Source organism: Zootoca vivipara, chromosome 10, assembly GCF_963506605.1.
Source record: "Zootoca vivipara chromosome 10, rZooViv1.1, whole genome shotgun sequence".
Taxonomy (NCBI): Eukaryota; Metazoa; Chordata; class Lepidosauria; order Squamata; family Lacertidae; genus Zootoca; species Zootoca vivipara.
This window is the reverse complement of record NC_083285.1, coordinates 6,474,015-6,493,765: the sequence shown is the minus strand read 5'-3', so window position 1 is coordinate 6,493,765 and position 19,751 is coordinate 6,474,015. Positions and strand designations below refer to the sequence as shown.

General features: G+C 45.8%; 1 protein-coding gene across 2 annotated transcripts in view; it reads left to right on the top strand.

The window, feature by feature from the left end:
- Positions 1-5,405, top strand: part of ORC5 (origin recognition complex subunit 5) — a 65,769-nt gene extending 60,364 nt beyond the window's left edge. Inside the window, exons 13-14 of one of the 2 annotated variants that reach the window (XM_035127016.2) lie at positions 601-713; positions 4,855-5,405. In XM_035127016.2, the coding sequence (XP_034982907.1) occupies positions 601-713; positions 4,855-4,900 (159 nt within the window). In that variant the 3' untranslated portion in view covers positions 4,901-5,405. The remainder of the gene's footprint in view (positions 1-600; positions 714-4,854) is intronic. The other variant, XM_035127015.2, reaches the window with a different exon arrangement.
- The last annotated feature ends 14,346 nt before the right edge of the window (positions 5,406-19,751 follow it).

Below are 19,751 nucleotides of genomic sequence, written 5' to 3'. Positions count from 1 at the left end.
AACCTCGGCCCTCCAGATGTTTTGAGACTACAATTCCCACCATCCCTGACCACTGGTCCTGCTAGCTAGGGCTCATGGGAGTTGTAGGCCAAAAACATCTGGAGGGCCGAGGTTGAGGAAGCCTGGCCTACATCTTACAACTAGGGGAGCAGGTAATAACAGGCTGTGGGAGAGGCAGCTTGGAGTACAGTGCTGGTTTGTGCCAACAAAATCCTTGTGGCATCCAAGCACAGCTGTCAAGTTCTCCCTTTTTAAAGGGAAATTCTCTTATGATGAATAGGCTTCCTCGTGAGAAAAAGGAAAACATGACAGCTATGCATCCAAGCCATAGGATTCCCACAATGCTAGAGCTACTAGGCTTCTAGAATTTTAACTCAATTTTATTCAATTCTGTATTTTATTGTTTGTTTCAGTTAATTGAGTTTTACATTTGCTAACCATCTTTGTCTCTCCAGTCTTAAAACTTGGTTTAGACCTGAGCAGGTGCTTTGCTGTGTAAAACCAGCTAGCCGGTTGGAAAGGTATGTTGCTTATGTGGTGATGGCTGCCTTGATTAACGTAAAGCTAATTAAGGTTTCTCCCCTATATTCTTTTTTCTAGATCACTTCCCTTGTGACACTACAGCTCCTCTCATTAGTAGGCCACGATGACCAGCTCAATGGACCAAGATACAAATGCAGTGTTTCTCTAGATTTTATCAGATCCATTTCGAGGTGAGCTGTGTTCACGGCCTTCTTATGCTACTTGAACAAACTCTCAAAATGGAAAAATATATACATATTTCCTAGCCATTCACAGGGAAGTGCATCTTAGGATGGCTGAGAGTGAATAAAAACTGGCTGCAAAATAAGTAAATGAAAGTGATTGTAAATCTAGCAGTAAAGTGAAGTGCAAATATGCATCGTTTGTGTGACCTACCAAACAAAATACAGCTCAGTAGCTGTGCCTGACATGTGCTTAGCAAAACAAAAAGCAGGCCAAAGGTATATTCCCCTCCTTAGCTCCATGACATGGCTGCCGGAATACATTTACCTTGGTGGGTCTAAAGGTGTGCAAACCTGCAATATGCCAGTGACCTTGTGACCTTGTTGTATTGCTGTAGGACCACAACACCCACCATGCTGGCTAGGGCTGGGGGAAGTTTGAGTCCCAACAGTATTTGGAGGGCCCCAGGTTCCTTATCCTTGCTCTGGAGGATCTATTCATGATTTATATTGAGTTTGCTCATATGTTTGCATTTACACAGAGCACTGAGGTTGTAACTGATGCTTTTTGTCCAGGGCGATAACCTGTTGCCCTCCAGCTGTTGCTTGACACTAGCTCCCATCAGGCCCAGTGATCATGGGTCTTAGGAGCTGGAGCCCAACCATTTCTAGAGGTCACAATATCTAGTTAGCCACCTTGCTTTATGGTACGTCATAAAATAATAAGGCAGGGCCATCTCCAAAGGACATGGTAGTGTAAATTAGGTAAGGGGAATGACAGACAGAGGAAGTGAGCAGGGGAAGCAAAGGAATGAAAGTGAGCAAATGGAAGTTTACATTTCTTAGACTTCATTTCACATACAGATACGAACTAAGGGGTTGCTAAAGAGTCTCTGCAAGCAAATGAAGCAGCTTTTCAAGAGAGATAGGTATCAAAAGGATCCCCACCACTACCCTTGTTTGAGACAAACCACGGCCCATATTCGTATAACACAACAAGACATAGGATGGCTAGTTTGAGCTGTACAAGCACAAAAGTGGCAGAAGATAGGCGTTTGTGACAAACTGGCTTACCATGATTTTGCAGTGATGGCAGTTATCCGTTACTTTTATTTATAAACTTAGATTTCATTTGGAGTGAAAACCTCTTTCCTCTGAGTCTGCCAATATTTTTCATGCTGTACAAAGCTTAGGAAATTTTAGGCAGAGTGTTGTTTTCCTAGCCCTTTGCTTATTTGTTGCCTGCCACAAATGATTAGTCCTTCAGCTTCATTCAAAATTAGCTTAGCTGAAAATGAGAAATTGTACATAGAAAAATCACCTGATTTATATTAGTTTAGGGTTCGCCATAGGAAACCCTTTAAATGTAGACTTGACTTTGAAGAAAATAAAAGAGCAAGATTTGCATAATGTTCAATCAGAATGCTAGAATATCTACTCTCCAATAGGTTTTTATTACTTTGAGAATTCATTTTTTAAAATCAAAATCCCAAAGGATTTCAGAAACAATGTTTAAATGTCTTATCCCTAAATTATCCACAAATTGTATTTATACTGCATCTCTTGGTACTTCAGGAGGCACTTCATTAAGTAGGGATATCCTTGAATTGTCCTTAGTCTATGGTTGGATTTGTTTCCTGTTTTGGAAGCAAGATATTAAAACCATTTTGAATAATATCTTGTAAATATGTAGCAGTGGTTTTCTTTTTGCAGTAGCAAAGCAGAGTGAAGTAGAAAGGCCATCCTGTTTGGACTGAGGGAAAGGCAGTGGATGGGTAGAAAGGTTTTAAAAAAGAAGCAATGATCTGTTTGTGGGAAATCATATTGAAATTACTAGTTGTTTCTATATCATTGACTGTTTTCTCTTTCTCTTAGCAATGGTCAAAGATGATGGTCCAACCACATTGGAGGGCCATAGGTTTCTCCACTGTGCCATAGAGGCTTTCTATTATTTCACCTCCTAACATACCTTCATTCTGCTGTACCAGTTCCTTGGAAACAGAAGGGCTCCTCCAGTAGCTTATACTTTTCACTTTCTGTGGAGGGGTCAGTCCTGATTAGGTGCAGCTTTACTCTCCACTGATGTAAATTGGAAAGCGTACAACTGCTTTGTAGTAGCACAGATCCTTTAAGGCTATGTCCTGATTCAAGACTGTAACTACATAGAGAGTTTTTTTTCTTTCAATTTTTTAATGATCTTCTGGCTTCTTAATCTTCAAAAATGAGTTGCTTTTGACTTGGTAGGGAAGTTCAGTGTGGAGTCGCTTCTCTTATAAAGTCAGGTTTCTCCTACACTAGTGCAAGTGGCTAGCATATGAAATATCAGTTAATTGGACAAAACGTCTTACGGAGTCATTATTGGTGCTTGTTAGGCCAAATGATTGATTGTGATGTTTGTGTAGCAAGTTTAACCTTTCCCAGTGAATATAGTTTTAAGCCTCTGTAATAAAGGTCTAACATGTTAACCATGAGATGGCATTTATCTTTAAAATATATAATTTGCTAATTAAGTACACAACTTTTAAGTATTGTAATAGGCTAGATAATATTTGACACTTCGATGTGCTCTGTATCATACTTCCTTAGAAATGATGAATAAAAGCATGGATTTGAAAATAGTGTATGGCTAGACCCCTTGGCAAATAAGAGATCCAATTAGTCTTTAGAATTCCAATTTCAGTTACTTTATGCAAAATGCATTATTTCTAAAATTGTTTCATTTTTGTCATACCTTGTAATTTTTCTCATTTTTATATAAAAGGAAACTTCAGTGCAAGAATGTTAATACAATACACCAGAATGTGTTTGGAAAGGAGGAAAAATGAAGTCTGTGTTTTACTCCCTTGGCATATAATTCTTCATTCTAACAAAGCGCAAAAATACATTCAAATCTTCTGTCCTATTGAGTATTCTTGGATTGTTCAAGTTTAGTTAAAAAGCATGGGTCAACTACTGTCAAGAAAGAAAGAATGCAGACTGCAAATTAGTACAGATGAAGGAGTTATGCCATACATAATGCTGAAACAGGTGGTTTGGACGAATAACAGAATGCTCAATAGCAGACAAGATTGCTGCTTTGCATTTCCAAACAGTGTGCCATGTTTACTAGAGTTGGGTTTTTTATATAAAAAAAACCTCTTTTTTTCTTGAGCTAAATTTGTTTTACAGCTTCAGTACTGAGAATGAGCAACTTTAAATGTTTGATAGTCTTTGAAAAGCTGTGTAACTAGACGACTCAGGTGCATTTATTCAGCTGGGCTAATGGTGTAGCTGCTGGGGCAAGTATCTGCTGTAAACCACCAAAACAACATCCAGTCAAACCTCGGTTGTTGAACATAATCCGTTCCAGAAGCCCGTTCAGCTTCTGAAACGTTCGACAACCAAGGTGCAGCTTCCGATGGGTTGCAAGAGCTTCCTGCACTCAAGCAGAAGCTGCGCCGGACTTTTAGCTTCTGAAAAACGTTAGAAAACTGCAGCATTTACCAGAGCATTTACGGGGCCATTCAGGAACCAAGGTTTGACTGTATATGATCTGGATGCATCACATAGAGGCTCAGACACACAGAACCGTAATTTTGCATTCTTTTTTCCTTTCCTCCTCTTCTCCCCTCACCCCCAAAGCATACAATCAAGATTTGGCACATAGAGACCTACATGTGGAACATCTCTGTCACAGAATGTATTGTCTATGGGGTGGAGAGTTGGATGATGATGATGATGAGTACAGACACAGATAATAATAAAAATCACCAAAAACACAGAAAATACAATAAAAGCAAGTAAACATGAATAGAGTTAAAACTATGTACATATATAAAATCTGTTTAAAAATAGAAGTAATTACAAAGCAACACAGCACCAGTCAATTCGTTAAAAGCAGTCAGTTCCCAAAAAAGGTCCTCACCTGCCAATGGAAGGATGGCAAGCATCCAGTTCCTCCACTGTAGAAAAACAATGCTAGAAGGAAAGTGTGTGAGCCTCGGCCTCAATGTGCCAACCTTTAATATTTTAGAGCCTTGTTACATTCAGAATTCAAACTTTGCAATATTATTACCATGGAGGTCTCAGTTCAAAGGTGCACCAGGTGACTTGGCCATTCCCAAAAAGGAGTAGAGATTTAAGTAAACTGACATACTATGTTGTTTTACAGGACTGTGAACTTTGACATCATAAAGTACTTGTATGACTTCCTGTGAAGACCATCTGGACACTGGGATGACAACTAAGGCAATTGGTGTTCCTCTATCTACTTTAGCCATCCAGCGAGAGGAGACTTTGGGCTCTATTGGATTTGTCCAAAACAGGTGCTGGCTCAGCATGGGATCTGATGAAAACACTAGTTGGTCTGGATGGATCTGAGCTGAGGACTATTTACCCAAGACCCTGGAGTATTTGGAAAGAACGTGTTAATTATAAACAGCAGGGACCAAGCACAATCTGTTCTGCTCTTAATGATGTTATCTTAACACTGAAATTGCCTGAAACCCATTTTACTAAGGAGTGTATTTTGTGCTATGATGAAGGTCTCCCCCTGTGCTTTGAACATGGCAGCAGCCTTGTTTGTATGCCCAGTCTTTTCACTTCCTCTCCATGGGAACCTTTTGCATTTGTCTGCCAAACAGCTCGGTCCTAAGGCCACCTTTTAAGAAATTGGAATAGAAAATACAATAAACTTAAAAACCAAGCTGCTTATCTTTCATTCCTAGATCCTGTCTAGTTATTTGTAGATTCACTATTTGAACAGATTTGTAAATACCATCTATTTTTTCACTAACCACCCAGTTCTTACTGTTGCTTGTTGCAATTACATTCAGACAAGAGTGCGCTTTGGCAATTTGCTCCCTTCTCTAAAGATACACTTGTCATGTAATATTGGAAAGAATAATAAGCTTATCTAGCGTGGAGAAGAGAGGTAGGAACTCTGGGGCAGCTTCCAGAGTTTTGCTGCACAGGGATCTTCTCTCTGTGGTAAAATCTCTTCCCGGCTCACGGGGAGGAGATGTTGTGGGCACACGCTGCCTTCACGTGGGGGGGAATGGCTAGCATTCCCCCCAGCCCATTGGATGTTCCCTGGCCGCGGCTCACCTGCAGTGCGACCAATCGGAGCGCACCGGGCGGGGCGTTGCTTACCTATATAGGTGAGCCCGCGGCGGTTGCTCTCCCTCTTCCTTCGGATTCGGCTCACCTCACTTGTCGCTCTGGTGGATCGCTGCAGGAATCGCTGCAGTCTTCGCCTCCCATCGCTGAAATCACAAAAAACGGTGTTTTTAAACGCCAATTTTTCCCTCTTCTAGCCTAGCGTCGGCGCCCCTGCTTTCTCGGCCAGCACAGCACAGCGCGCATCTTCGGCGGCAGGCTTCGGTTGCCTCCCCTGTCCGGCTTCCACCCCTTGCGGACCGACGTGGGTGCCTCCCCGCTTGCTCCGCACATTTTTCGGGCAGCAGACTTCGGTGTTTTCTCTCCTGTCCGACTGCTTCCTTCGTGAACCGCCGTCGGAGCCTACCCCCCCGCCGCGCATCCACAGAGCGTTCGTGCCGCGTTGGTGTCGCGCGGAGAGCAAGCGCATTGCGTGCCCCGAGTCGCCGGTAGCGGCTGCCGACTAGTACGGCTGTGGGGCTCCACCTTCGGATCAAGACCTCATCCCGCTCCATCGCTGCGGGCCCGTGGTCTTCTCCAGCTCAGCGGCACCGTCGCATTAGCGTCGGAGTTCGTGGCTCAAGCTTCCTCCTACGCGTCGTTCGTGCCAGGGATCTTCACGGAAGAGCGGTATCGTAGTACTTGGGCTTTCCGATAGCAGGGGGGGGGAACTTTCGGTGCCTTAACGCTAGCTTGGGGTCGCCATAGTGACGCTCCAGTCTCTTCTCGCGATATTGTGGGCTTTAACTAAGATAGGTTGCGGCCGCAGCCTCCCCTCGGCGCGGTCGCCATTTTGAGAAGGGCCACGAGGGCCTCGTAGGCGGCCATTTTAAGCGGGTCACGCTTGCCTCCCGAGCCTCTTGCGTTGCATTGGGTGGTTCCTTTAGGAGGGTTACGCGCGCCAGATCAGTAGCCTATTGCGTACAGGTCTGAATAGGCTAGCTCAGGGCTGCTGTTGCTCCAGTACTTCGGCCTGGTCGCCATCTTGTGTGTGGCCACGTGGCCGATCTCGGCAGCCATTTTAGGAGGGTCTTGACTTTGCACAGGCTGATCCTCCCCCCCCCCCTCGGTCCAGATAGCCATTTAATAGAAGGTCCCATTTAAAACAAAAGGAACCGTATACTGCAACTTTTAGGTGACTAGCTTAGGCGTGTTGAGTCCCCCCTCCCCCCCCAATGTTTTAAGGTATTTTGCTGCGCCCTTACAGCATAGTTGATATTGAGATCCAGTCACGACTTCCTCACTGTTTTATTACATCTAGGGAACTGTAAGCAGTTTCCCCACTGCATAAGTTAAATTTAAGTTCACTTTGGTCACGTTACTATTGCGGCTTTGCCAGCTCTGTTGGTCAGCTTTAATTTGGTTAAGCGGCGGCATTTGATTGCTTTGCAATAAGTGACTGCAATTTAGGAGTGTTGGTAATTTTGTTCGGTGTTTCCTTCGTGCCATAAGTATTTAATTAGCTTCTGTACTTGCGATAACTTCAGGCATTTCACGTGCAGATTTATTTCTTTAATCAGTTCACCTAGGTATTCATTTCAGTGTATGGTCGCTTTAGCACTGTATGGTACTAGTTCTGGGCAATCAGCTAGCATACTTTGTTGCCCCACCCTTCTTTCCTTCTTGTCTCTTTTATTTGTTCTGTTATTTGGTCCATCAAATAATTGGTGCTTTATAGTCACGTTAATTCATTTTATCAGTACCTTAAGTGTCATACTCTACTGGCAATAAATTCACTGAATTATTTAGCTTAATCTAGCTGGCCTTTTACATTTCGTCTCAGCGTCATTAGGTTTGCCCTGATCGCCTCGTAACTCCTACGTGTTCGGTAATATATCGCGTGAGCCGCTTGCTTATCTAATTTCTTAGTGTTAAGTGATTTGTCTGTTGCTGTTCTTCTTAACCTCACTTGCAGAGTTTGCTCACTCAGGCTACACCGGGCTTTACCTCGGGCTTTCGTGGTTCTCGCTTGGCACTAATCTCTGTACCTATCCTTTGAGTTTTAACCGGGTATCTCCATAGGGAAGAAGGCCATGGCTCCAAAGCGCAAGCAGGCAGCATCCTCGGCTGCACCTGCAAAGAAGCGTGCAACGACAACTTCTAGTTCTAATGCTCCCGCATTTACCACCATTTCTGTTTCCCCTGAGACAATGGCTAACCTTTTTTCTGGCTTCCAGGATTTCTTTCGTCAGGTATCGAGGCCTGGGTTTGCGATGCACGATCTCCCTTCCGAGCAGTCTCAGGATGTCATTGAGGATACACCTAGGGAGGACGATTCGCGTCCCGGAACATCTGCTTCGTTTACCACATCCGCAGCAGGTCGCATAGGAACTAGATCCCAATCTGCTTCTACCGTTACAGCAACCCCCCCTAACCCTTCGGGCTCTGGCTCTGCTGCCGCTAGTGGCAATAATTTTGCTTCTCAGTTGTCCCTAGGAACTCCTACTTGTCTGCGTGACCTCTCTCAAAGCGCCCAGACTAGGTTGCGCCGATTGTCCTCTGTTACCACCTTTGATGACGAGAATCAAGATCGCGAGCTGGCCACGGCTCCTAGGGGGGAGGCGAATCGGTCGGAGAAGGCAGACGGTGAAGCCGCCAAGGGGACCAGCAAGAAGAAGACCAAGAAAACCAAGCATACGGATTCCCACGACGACTCAGGTACTTCTTCCTCTAGTTCTGAGGATGAGGCCTCCACTTTGGAGGGCTACTGGGGTGAGGGAGAGGATCTCGTGGGTCTGCCGGTTTGGGCGCATGAGAGGCGCGCAAACTCGCACCGTAAGACCTTTGACGGTACGCTCGAGTGGAAAAATGGTGCCCTGGTCCCGGATGTAAAGAAATCAACATTTGTATCCTCAGATTTCATTTTAGGAAATCACCTGTCAAATAAAAAGAGGAACAGGATACTAAATGGGGATTATGTGGATATCTTTACCCTCCTTCCCCCAGCTAAGTTGAAAGGGAAGGGGGAAAAGAAACCCTCTTACGGAAAACGTAGATATCGGGAACCTAGGGCGGAGCGAACCTTCGAGAATTGGCTGGATGGTTTTCAAGTCTATATGGGCACCATCGTAGCCTGCTATCCAAAAAGGGCCATGCATCTTCTGGCCTATATGGCTCATGTCAGGAAAGCGTATGCCTTGGCCGGTGAAGGCCCTGCATTGCTGTATGACGAGGACTTCCGTAGGAATGCCTCTCTGTTGTCTAGTACCAGATGGGACTTAAGGGATCAAAATTTCTGGGGCGAGCATGTGGGTCCATACATCGAGAAGAAGCAGCCAGACGTATCCCGATCAGTAAAGCCTGAATTTAGGAAATCTACCCGTCGCCTTGTGTGTTGGGAATTTAACAAAGGCACCTGCAGTAGGGCCTATTGTAAATACAGCCATGAGTGTGAGAAATGCCAGGGTTCTCACCCCGCCACGGCCTGCTTCAAAGGCCGGCAGCCCTTTCGAGGGAGGCGTGGTAATTTTCAACAGGGATCCAGGGGCGGATCAGCAGCCGCCCAGGGCGCATCTGGTAACCGCTACTGATCGATCCTTGGCATTGGCTTACACCCCAGTTAGACTTGACCCCCTTAAATCTTTACTGCAACATTACCCTAATAACGCAGCAGCCAAATATCTATGGGAAGGTTTTTCCTCAGGTTTCAGAATCCCAGTCTCTATTCCCCCCCGCTCAGGTGAACCACCTAATCAGAAATCAGTAAAAGAGATGCCCGAGGTCGCTAGGAAAAAGATATCAAAGGAGGTTGCAGCAGGAAGGGTTGCCGGCCCATTCACCGCACCTCCAATTTTGAGTTTACATATTTCTCCATTGGGCATAGTTCCTAAAAAGAATCCCGGTGAATTTAGACTCATTCACAATCTCTCTCATCCAAAGGGTTTCTCAGTGAATGATGGTATTCCCCAACACCTGTGTACAGTCAAGTACGCCTCCTTTGATCAGGCTATCAAACTTATTAGGCGGTTTGGCAAGGGCGCCCTTCTAGCCAAATGTGATATCGAATCAGCTTTCCGCCTTCTACCGGTACATCCTCAGGATTTCAGGTGGCTGGGCTTTAAATTTGAGGGGGCGTACTTTGTGGACAAGGCCATGCCCATGGGCTGTTCCGTGGCATGTTCGGCATTTGAGACTTTTAGCACCTTCCTGGATTGGGCCCTCCGTTTTAGAACAGGTTTGTCGGGCGTCACACATTACCTGGATGACTTTCTCTTTTGTGCGGAAGCTACTAACAACGATTGTGCTTACCTCCTAGAAGCCTTTGCCTCTTTAACTGCATATCTGGGCGTACCTCTGGCCGCAGGAAAGACGGAGGGACCGGTGTCTACTTTAACATACCTGGGTATCGAATTGGACACAGTAGCCCAGACTTCTCGGCTTCCAAAAGAAAAATTAGCAGCTTTAAGGCAGACTATCTCAGAGCTGCTACCCCTTAAAAAAGTAACCCTTAAACAGATCCAGTCCCTTCTGGGTCATCTCAATTTCGCCTGTCGGGTAGTGTCTCCCGGGCGCCCCTTTTGCGCCAGATTAGCTAGATTATCGTCAGGGCTCACTAGACCTCATCACAGGGTGCGCCTGAACAAGGGGGTAAAGGCTGACATGGAAGTATGGTTAGAATTCCTTGAGAATTTTAATGGGGTGTCCCTTTGGCAGGATAACTTGCGGCTCCAGGTGGATTTCCAGGTGCAGTCTGACGCTGCTGGTTCATTCGGTTTTGGTGTTTATTTCCGCGGCCGGTGGTGCGCGCAACGGTGGCCACCTGGGTGGCAGAATAAACCTATTACCCGCGATCTAACCTTTCTAGAATTCTTTCCCATTGTTGTAGCTGTGCACTTATGGGCAGAGGACTTCAAGAATCACCGTGTTTGCTTTTGGACGGATAACCAGGCTGTCGTTGGCGTCCTTTCCAGACAATCCTCCCGATCACCTAGGGTTACGGCCTTGCTACGTGCCTTCGTCCTCCTATGCTTAAAGCTAAACATTTATTTCTCATGCAAATTCGTACCAGGTGTCAATAATGATATTGCGGACGCTTTATCTCGTTTCCAGATGGACCGCTTCCGCTCTCTAGCTCCAGGGGCTCAAGAGTTGCCGGAGGCTTTCCCGGAACACCTTTGGAATCTTGGGAACGAGATGTCTTAGAGGGAGTATTGGCGTCGGTTGCCCCGTCCACTCTTAACACCTACAAGAGAGCTTGGTCCGATTTTAGTAATTATAGAATGAAAACGTTGGGGTCAGGTCCTAATCTTCCCCCCAACAAGCAAGAGGTCCTGATGTACCTAGCACACTTAAGGCGATTGGGCAGGGCTGCAAGGACCCTTCAAATTCAAAGTGCCGCCATTTCATTCTTTAGTAAAGCTAGCTATTCCATTGACCCTTGTGCGGATTTCTTAGTACGGAAGGCTCTTGAGGGTTGGCGCAGGCTCCAACCCCCGCGTAGGGATTGCCGCAGGCCAATAACTTTTGATATCTTGTTGAGAATTCACAAGCTTCTCAGGGTCCTTTGCTGGTCCAAATATGAGGCCAGATTATTCTCTGCGGCCTTTTCAATCGCCTTCTTCGGCGCCCTTAGGGTGGGCGAAGTGGTTTGCGAGGGACCGTCCAATAAATTAAGCAGGGGCATCCGGCTCTCAGATATATCATTATCCAGCGAAGAATTGGTAGTCTGCATTCGCCAATCAAAGACTGACCAGCAGGGGAAGGGTACCTTTATGCGTTTACCCGCTACGGGTCAGTCCGGTCCTTGCCCTGTGAAGGACTCTAGACGTTTCCTCCATATGAGGCCCCCTTCGCCAGGACCCCTATTGATTCACGCAGATGGTTCCCCCTTAACGCGACACCAGTTCACGCGTGTCATGCGCCGGGCAATTTCGGCCTGTGGCCTAGCCCCCTCTGAATTCGCAGCCCACTCCTTTCGGATTGGGGCCGCCACTACTGCGGTACACATGGGTTTGTCGGCCGAGAGGATTAAGGATATGGGCCGGTGGAAGTCTAAAGCATACAAGGGTTATCTCCGCCCCGCTAAGTAGTGTCACCCCTGATACTCGCGGCGGCCATGCTTATGTTTTCTTTTACTTCACTTTCAGGACAGCTAATTAAGATCTGGATGGTGGGCCATAGCATCATGCATTGGGCCCGGGCACGCGCTTGCGAGCGGAACATCGGTCCCAATCTTGGGCTCCCACGTTGTTTCAGAATTACGTGGATCACTAGACGAGGCATGCGCTGGTCCGAATTCTTACCAGCCGTATTGGCCAAGATTGCCTTGTCTGGTCCCCCCGACTTCGTGGTTGTGCAACTCGGCGAGAACGATCTGGCATATCGGAAAGGCCAAGATTTAAAATGGAATATATTTAAGGACTTTGATGAACTGTTGTCCGCTTGCCCGACCGTGACCATCTGTTGGTCTTCGTTGCTCGAAAGGCGCATATGGCGCGATTGCGTGTCACCAGCCGCTGTGAACAGGGCAAGGAAGTTTTTGGATTTGGCAGTGGCCAAAAAGGTCCTGGCCTTGAATGGACATGTGATACCACACCCCGCTATAACCTTCCGTGAGGAACGATTCTACCGCGCTGATGGTGTACATCTTTCTGACGATGGCAATGACGTTTGGCTGGCTGATGTCCTGATGGCTATTAGGTATTGGTTGCGGAAGTAGAGGTATTGGCGGCGAGCCCATTCGGGCCCGATTGGCGGTAGGCATTGGATTATCTCTAGAAGGTCCGGATGTGGTGGGGAGGTTGCTGCCATCACCTCCCCAAAACGCTGAGGGGTACTCCCTTAAGGAGTCCAAGGGGCGTTGCCAAGTCCGAAACCGTGGAAGGTGAGGGCCAGAGGGCACGACCCCTTTTGGTGGCACCAGAATGGGTACCTAGTTGATGTGCATCGCAGGACCCATTCTACGGTGGTTAACCCTTCAAAGACTGCCAGCAGAGCGGGCTGGAGTCAGATATAGTCGGTTAGATCCAATGCCTATGCCAATACCTCTTTTCTTCCGTAATCAATAAAGTTGTGGCCTATTCGACCCATTAACCTTAAGCTATGTGTCTTGTGTCTTTATTCCTTCCGGGGAGGCTGCGTGTATTGCCACACAAAATCTCTTCCCGGCTCACGGGGAGGAGATGTTGTGGGCACACGCTTTGTGGGCACACGCTGCCTTCACGTGGGGGGGAATGGCTAGCATTCCCCCCAGCCCATTGGATGTTCCCTGGCCGCGGCTCACCTGCAGTGCGACCAATCGGAGCGCACCGGGCGGGGCGTTGCTTACCTATATAGGTGAGCCCGCGGCGGTTGCTCTCCCTCTTCCTTCGGATTCGGCTCACCTCACTTTCCCACCCACCCACCCGTCAGGCAGGGTTCTTCCTTGACGTTGCCTACGGACTTCGGTCGGTCGCCTATTGGGGCCGGGTAGGAATTTTCCCACCTGGTTAATTGGCTCAGGCCAGGTGGTTTTCGCCTACCTCGTGGTAATCGTCACAACTTAGGTTTTGGCGGTAGGCATTGGATTATCTCTAGAAGGTCCGGATGTGGTGGGGAGGTTGCTGCCATCACCTCCCCAAAACGCTGAGGGGTACTCCCTTAAGGAGTCCAAGGGGCGTTGCCAAGTCCGAAACCGTGGAAGGTGAGGGCCAGAGGGCACGACCCCTTTTGGTGGCACCAGAATGGGTACCTAGTTGATGTGCATCGCAGGACCCATTCTACGGTGGTTAACCCTTCAAAGACTGCCAGCAGAGCGGGCTGGAGTCAGATATAGTCGGTTAGATCCAATGCCTATGCCAATACCTCTTTTCTTCCGTAATCAATAAAGTTGTGGCCTATTCGACCCATTAACCTTAAGCTATGTGTCTTGTGTCTTTATTCCTTCCGGGGAGGCTGCGTGTATTGCCACACAAACACAAGCATCATGAGAAGTAAAACATATCACAATTACCATTAGTCAAATTGTGGATTGTTCTATAGCTTTTGACACAGTGGTGGCTATCTGTTGGGCCTGGTGGCGTGAAGAGCAGGGCAGCTACTAGCAGGTGGAGCTAGGAGGAGGTGGAGCCAGAGCTTACAACAGGCAGAGCTAGGGGAGGGAGGAGCAGACAACAAGGAAGGAAGAGGAAGGAAAAAAGGCAAAGAGCTGGGAAGATGCAGAAATAAGAGAGGTTAAAGAGTGGAGAGCAAATTTTCTACGCTGCAATAATAGAAGCACAGAAACCAAACAATATTGCCTTGGTTCCCTTCCCCTGCTTTAAAACAAAGCAACACAACCCACCTTAACTTTCCCACCATTTTTCTATGGACAATTGCATGAGTAAAGCTGTTGTTTTCTTTCTAGAAGGAGAGCAAGTTAAAGGGGTGGGACCAAGCCACAGCAATGAAGGCTCCAAACATGAAGAAAGGTGGAGAATGGGTGGTTATAACATGGGAGACAGAGTGGACTCAAGTGCTCAAGGTAAAGGAGGAAGGGCTTAGGGCTGCTGGGGGTGGGGTGGGGGGCAGAATACTGTTGGTGGCTCATTGTCAGTTTTGAACCAGTCACTCCTGATTAGAAGCTTGAAGTGGCTTCTGTTGAATGCTTTTTCTGCTGGTTTTCAGTTGAGGGGCAGCAAGAATGCCTTACCAGCTCTGTTTTTTGTTTTTGTTTTTGACACTGGAGTGAAAAGCCCATTTCTCCTTAGAGCTGGATATTTTTTCTACCTCTTTCAAACTTATTTTATTCTTGAAATCTTTATCTAGGGAACACTCTGTCTAAGAAAGCAGGAGGAAAGCCCTGCCTTCTGGGTTTTTTGTGGCACAATATGGACTATAGAAGTGTGGAGTTTGGGGGCAAATGGCTCATTTGGATGGAGACGTTGTGCCTGACTTCCTTGAGAGGAGAATGTGACATTGGAGGCTATCCTTTGTGTCCAGTATTTACTTAAGAAGGCCAAGGGTGTAAGGAAATGCCATTTAAAAGGCACTGTCCATGCAGAGATCGCTGCTCATAAAACACACAGAATCCTAAAGTAATTTCAGTGGTGCTAGAAGCAGGTGCAAAAGTCTTCTTAATTGGTCATCTTGAGAAATCTCCTTAAACTACCAAGACCAATGTCTTGTGTTTGGCTCAGTTCCCTAGAGATTTTTTGTCAGTGACACCAGCATCCACAAAGAGCCACAAGTCAGCTCAGTGCCTCCAGTTCCATTGTTTAAGCAGATTAGTAAATACACAAAGAGAACCAGTGCTAAGGATCCCTGCACCTCTGATCATAGCTGCCAAGTTTTCCCTTTTCTCGTGAGGAAGCCTATTCAGCATAAGGGAAAATCCCTTAAAAAAAGGGATAACTTGGCAGCTATGCCTCTGATACAGCTGAAAAGAAATCTGTTGACTTGCCAGTTATTCTAGAAATGAGTCTCCTGGTCTTAGAGAAATTCCAAGAAGCCATAGTGATGCCCCAAGCTCCATATTACTTGAGTAGATTGAGGAAAGGGTTGCTTCAATCACAGAAGGTGAGCTGTACACACCTCTGTCACCCAAACTAGCAGGAGGGATGAGTTTGCCTTGCCTGCATTGATGATTCCAAGAGAAAAAGTTTCGCCAGAGTAAAGACTGGATTCATTCCACTCTGGTAGAATCTAGAATAAGTTCTGCAATCAGTAGGCAGGCAAAGATTGCCATAGGGAATAAGTATCACTTTATGGGCTCTGTGGGCACCAGCGCAGCCAAGGATTAATACCACTAAGCCCTTACCATGCCAAAACACCCGCAACATTTAAAAGAAGTGTCTGAAGCCTCCCACCTTTGCTTAGTGGACTTCTATAATGTCTGATTGAGAACTTGCAGGGCAAGGTGCCGAAGCTACATGTGTGGAATATCTACCTTTTGGCTGTACGGTGGTACCTCAGTTTAAGTACACAATTGGTTCTGGAAGTCTGTACTTAACCTGAAGCGAACTTTCCCATTGAAAGTAATGGAAAGTGGATTAATCCGTTCCAGACAGTTCCGCGGAGTACTTAAACTGAAAGTACTCAAACCGAAGCGTACTTAAACCGAGGTATGACTGTACTGTAGAAATGGGGGAAAGCACTATCCAGCCATCAGAAACCTCTTTCACACCAGCTGCATGCTTCAAGCTGCAGAACTGTTTCCTTTATAGAAACAGAGAGCTATGAATTATTGGATGATGAAGCATTTGCCACACCACTGAGCTTAATTCTATAACAAAATGATACTCATCAGTCTGATGCTGTCAAGTGACTTGCAATTTTCAGCTAACACTGCATTGCATTTAATCTTGGGTTCATGCTAAAGTGAGGTTGTCCTGTATGGTTTTTTTAAATGCATTATAGGATTGAGAACCACTTTATATCTGATTTGAAATCAAATTCAATATCTGTGACTGATACAGAAAGTTGCGAGGGGAGTAAACAACACAGAAGGAACACCAGTTAAAGTTGAGCATGGACACCTGTAACTCCTGTATTATGAAGACTAAAAATAAATATTTTAATTTTTTTACATTGTAGCATATCATAGAAATCTAAGATAGTGGAATTGCTTAATGTTGTTTCCCCCTACCGTAGGCTACTGCAGGGTTTAGGCATAACATGTCCAGCAAGCTGTGAAAACGGATGATTTTATTCATTCTTTATTTCCATTTATACACCTCTTTACTATCTAAAGGTCTGACTGGTTTACATGCACAATAAACCATTATTGACCTGCAAAGGATTCGGCTACATTAGTAAAGAAAAATCATTTTATATGCATTATAACATTGCAACAACAGATGGCGCTATGGAGTCCCGTTTTTCGTCAATGTGATTTCCCACTACGAAGGTTACAACACGTTTCCCTGAAACACTTCTCTGATATGTCTAGATCCAGCCAAAGTATACTTGAAAGTCCATGGGGCACAAGATAAGTTTCAGGAATTTTGCTCATGGATCTTGGAAATTCAGTGCAGCTAACCCAATAGTAACCAGAGGGCCTGTAATATTTCTGCACAGACCTGCTGTGACATCAGAGCACATGAGCCAATGGTATCAACAGTCAAGTAGTCAGACATCAAGGAGATGACTGCAAGAGTGAAGAAGTCACAAGGCTGGGAGAAGTTCTTATGAAACACAATATACCAATCTGCATTGGGGGGATGCTGCTGCCCATCTCACCCTGGTTAAGACACATTGCTGTGGTTTACCGAGATGTAGGAGGGCCTTGGGGTGTGCTCAGGCACACCCTAATGTTTCAAAATACCAGGGATTGTGGCGAGGAGAGAGTGCAGCAGCAACCAGCTCCCTCGGCTGCCTCAACCTGGGGAAGTGACCTTCAGAAGAGAGAGCAAGGTGGGAGAAGGAGGGAAACGAACAGAGGCAGAAGAAAAAGGCTGGAATGTATCTGCAGCTTCTGCCTGTATCTGCCTCTATAAGTGATGTTGCAGTGTTTGGCTTCAGCAGCAGCAGTAAGGTCAGGTGAGTAACGCTGTCCCTCCCCTACTGTTGTGTGTTACATGATGATGTGTGAGAATTAAAAATAAAAATAGCTACTATATATCGTATTTTTACAAAGTGCCTAATGCACTATAATGTGATTATTTTGGACATAATTCAGCAAGCATTGTCAGTTCTAATCACGCTTACTTAGAAGAAGGCCCACTGAATTCAACTGGGCTTGCTCCCCTTGTTAAATTGTTTTAGCAAACATATTGAATTATTTTCCCAGTGGGCCTGTGTTATCTTTTTTATCCTGCTGCATTTTTAAAAATCACGGCTTCTGTTTGCAGAGTGGATGTACAATTTTCTAAGTCTGATTTAGCAGCATTTTATACATCCTTGTCGTTCCTTTCGCACAAAAGTCATTGCAAAGTTTTATTAACAGAACTATAACCCCATATAAGCATAAAGTCAGCCAAACAGTGTGGCGTTCCACATCCTGAAGATATTGTTTAATGGTCTTGGCTATCATGGTTGCAGAGAAAAGATTAGACAATATGTGCATGCTGTTCTGCTTCTTGGTGAAAAGTAAATGAATCCAGATTTTTCAAAACCTGAATTGAAGAGAGTTAAACACGCAAACCTATGGAAACATACATAAATATACTTAAGCCATTTATGCTCAATGGATGGTTATAGTAAGTTTGACAAGGTCAGTAAAAATATATACTCAAAATCCTGAGAAGTTTCCTCCTTGAGAGTGCCAAATTCTCCAGTATGTCTCTTAAATGGTAAGGTAAAGGTCCAGTCGTGACCGACTGGGGTTGCTGCGCTCATCTTGCGTTATTGGCCGAGGGAGCCAGCGTACAGCTTCCAGGTCATGTGGCCAGCATGACTAAGCCGCTTCTGGCGAACCAGAGCAGCACACGGAAACGCCGTTTACCTTCCCGCTGTAGCAGTACCTATTTATCTACTTCCACTTTGACGTGCTTTTGAACTGCTAGGTTGGCAGGAGCAGGGACCGAGCAATGGGAGCTCACCCCGTCGTGGGGATTCAAACCGCCGACCTGATCAGCAAACCCTAGGCTTTGTGGTTTAACCCACAGTGCCACCTGCGTCCCAGTATGTCTCTTACTACATACTACAAAAATCCTGTCTGATTCACTCTTAAAGACTGAGGCCAACCTCAAAATCATTGCTGCTCATAGCCATTGTCCTCTTCCCCTTTACAACCTACAATGGTAGTTACTGTTCTGCACTGGTAATTCACCACCTATGAGTTCCATCTCTTTCATATGACACTTTGAAAACATACTTTAAAATCTGATAAATTGTGTTAATTCCCAACAACACCAGCCCTTTGGCTTTCTTGCCTGCTATTCATAAGCAGCATGCCCTACATGTTTGCCACTTCACTTGAGCTACAGAAGTTATTTATGAAGGAGGAAAGCCCATCTTTAACCTTATGCGTTTGAATTGTGAACATTTATAATCCTACCTGCTAATAGCTTGCTATTTTTTGTCATCTTGGTGGGGAGTAGCAGTTTATGAAATGCACAATTCTTACAGATTGATTCACAAAGTATTTTTTATAACTTTTCATAACAGTGAACAGTCATCCTTGATTTTAGAATGCTCTTTTCCACAAGCTGTGCAGAGCAGCAGTGACAACAGTAAAGCCAAAACAATTTCCCAAACTAAGTAATACTCCACATCATGTTTGCTCTTCTTCTCCCACAACTATGAATGCTTTCCTCAGTTGTTCTTAGTGGTCAGTTGTGGTGCAGGGTTTGGTTTGCAGGACATCTTCTGGAATGCCTCCATCCGTGACGGGTCCCCACTGATTTTCAGATTTGAAATAGTGATTTTGATGGGATAAAATCCTGCAATCCTGATTGGTTCCATTGTTCCCCCTGACTTCTCTTGTGTCATGAGCCCAGTGGAGGTGTCATGGAGGGGATGGTTGGATCAGAAGGAAGAGTGGAGTCAGAGGACCCTGGGGCTGGGGAGGGCTCTTTCAGGACCCCAAGAAACATCAAAGCCAGTGCACAGGAGAGCACAGCACTGGATCCTGGGGAGGGGCTGGTGGGTTGTCAGGAAAGTGTCCTGCTCCTGTGTCTCTGTACACTTCAGTGCCTCCTGTCATTGAGCCTCTCTCTGCCCTCAGAGGTGGTGCTCCTGTGTCTCCTAGAAATGGATAGATGCCAATGCAGGCACAAACAGGCACACACTCATCACCGAACATTAGTCGGGCTGGGTAGGGCTGATGGGAGATCCAGTAACATCTGGAGGACTACAGTTTCCCCATCCCAGCATGTTTCCGCTTCCATGCACAGAAACTTTAATGTGAACAAAAGTTTGCAAGCTTCTGCTTATTATGCAAATAGATCCTACCATGTTACCCACCCCTTTTTAAACAGTGGATGGATCTAACATGAAAAGCCTGCCCAAGTAAGCATTTGTATGGGTTGATTGATTGATTGATATTTATTACGGCCATTGGCCCATGACGCA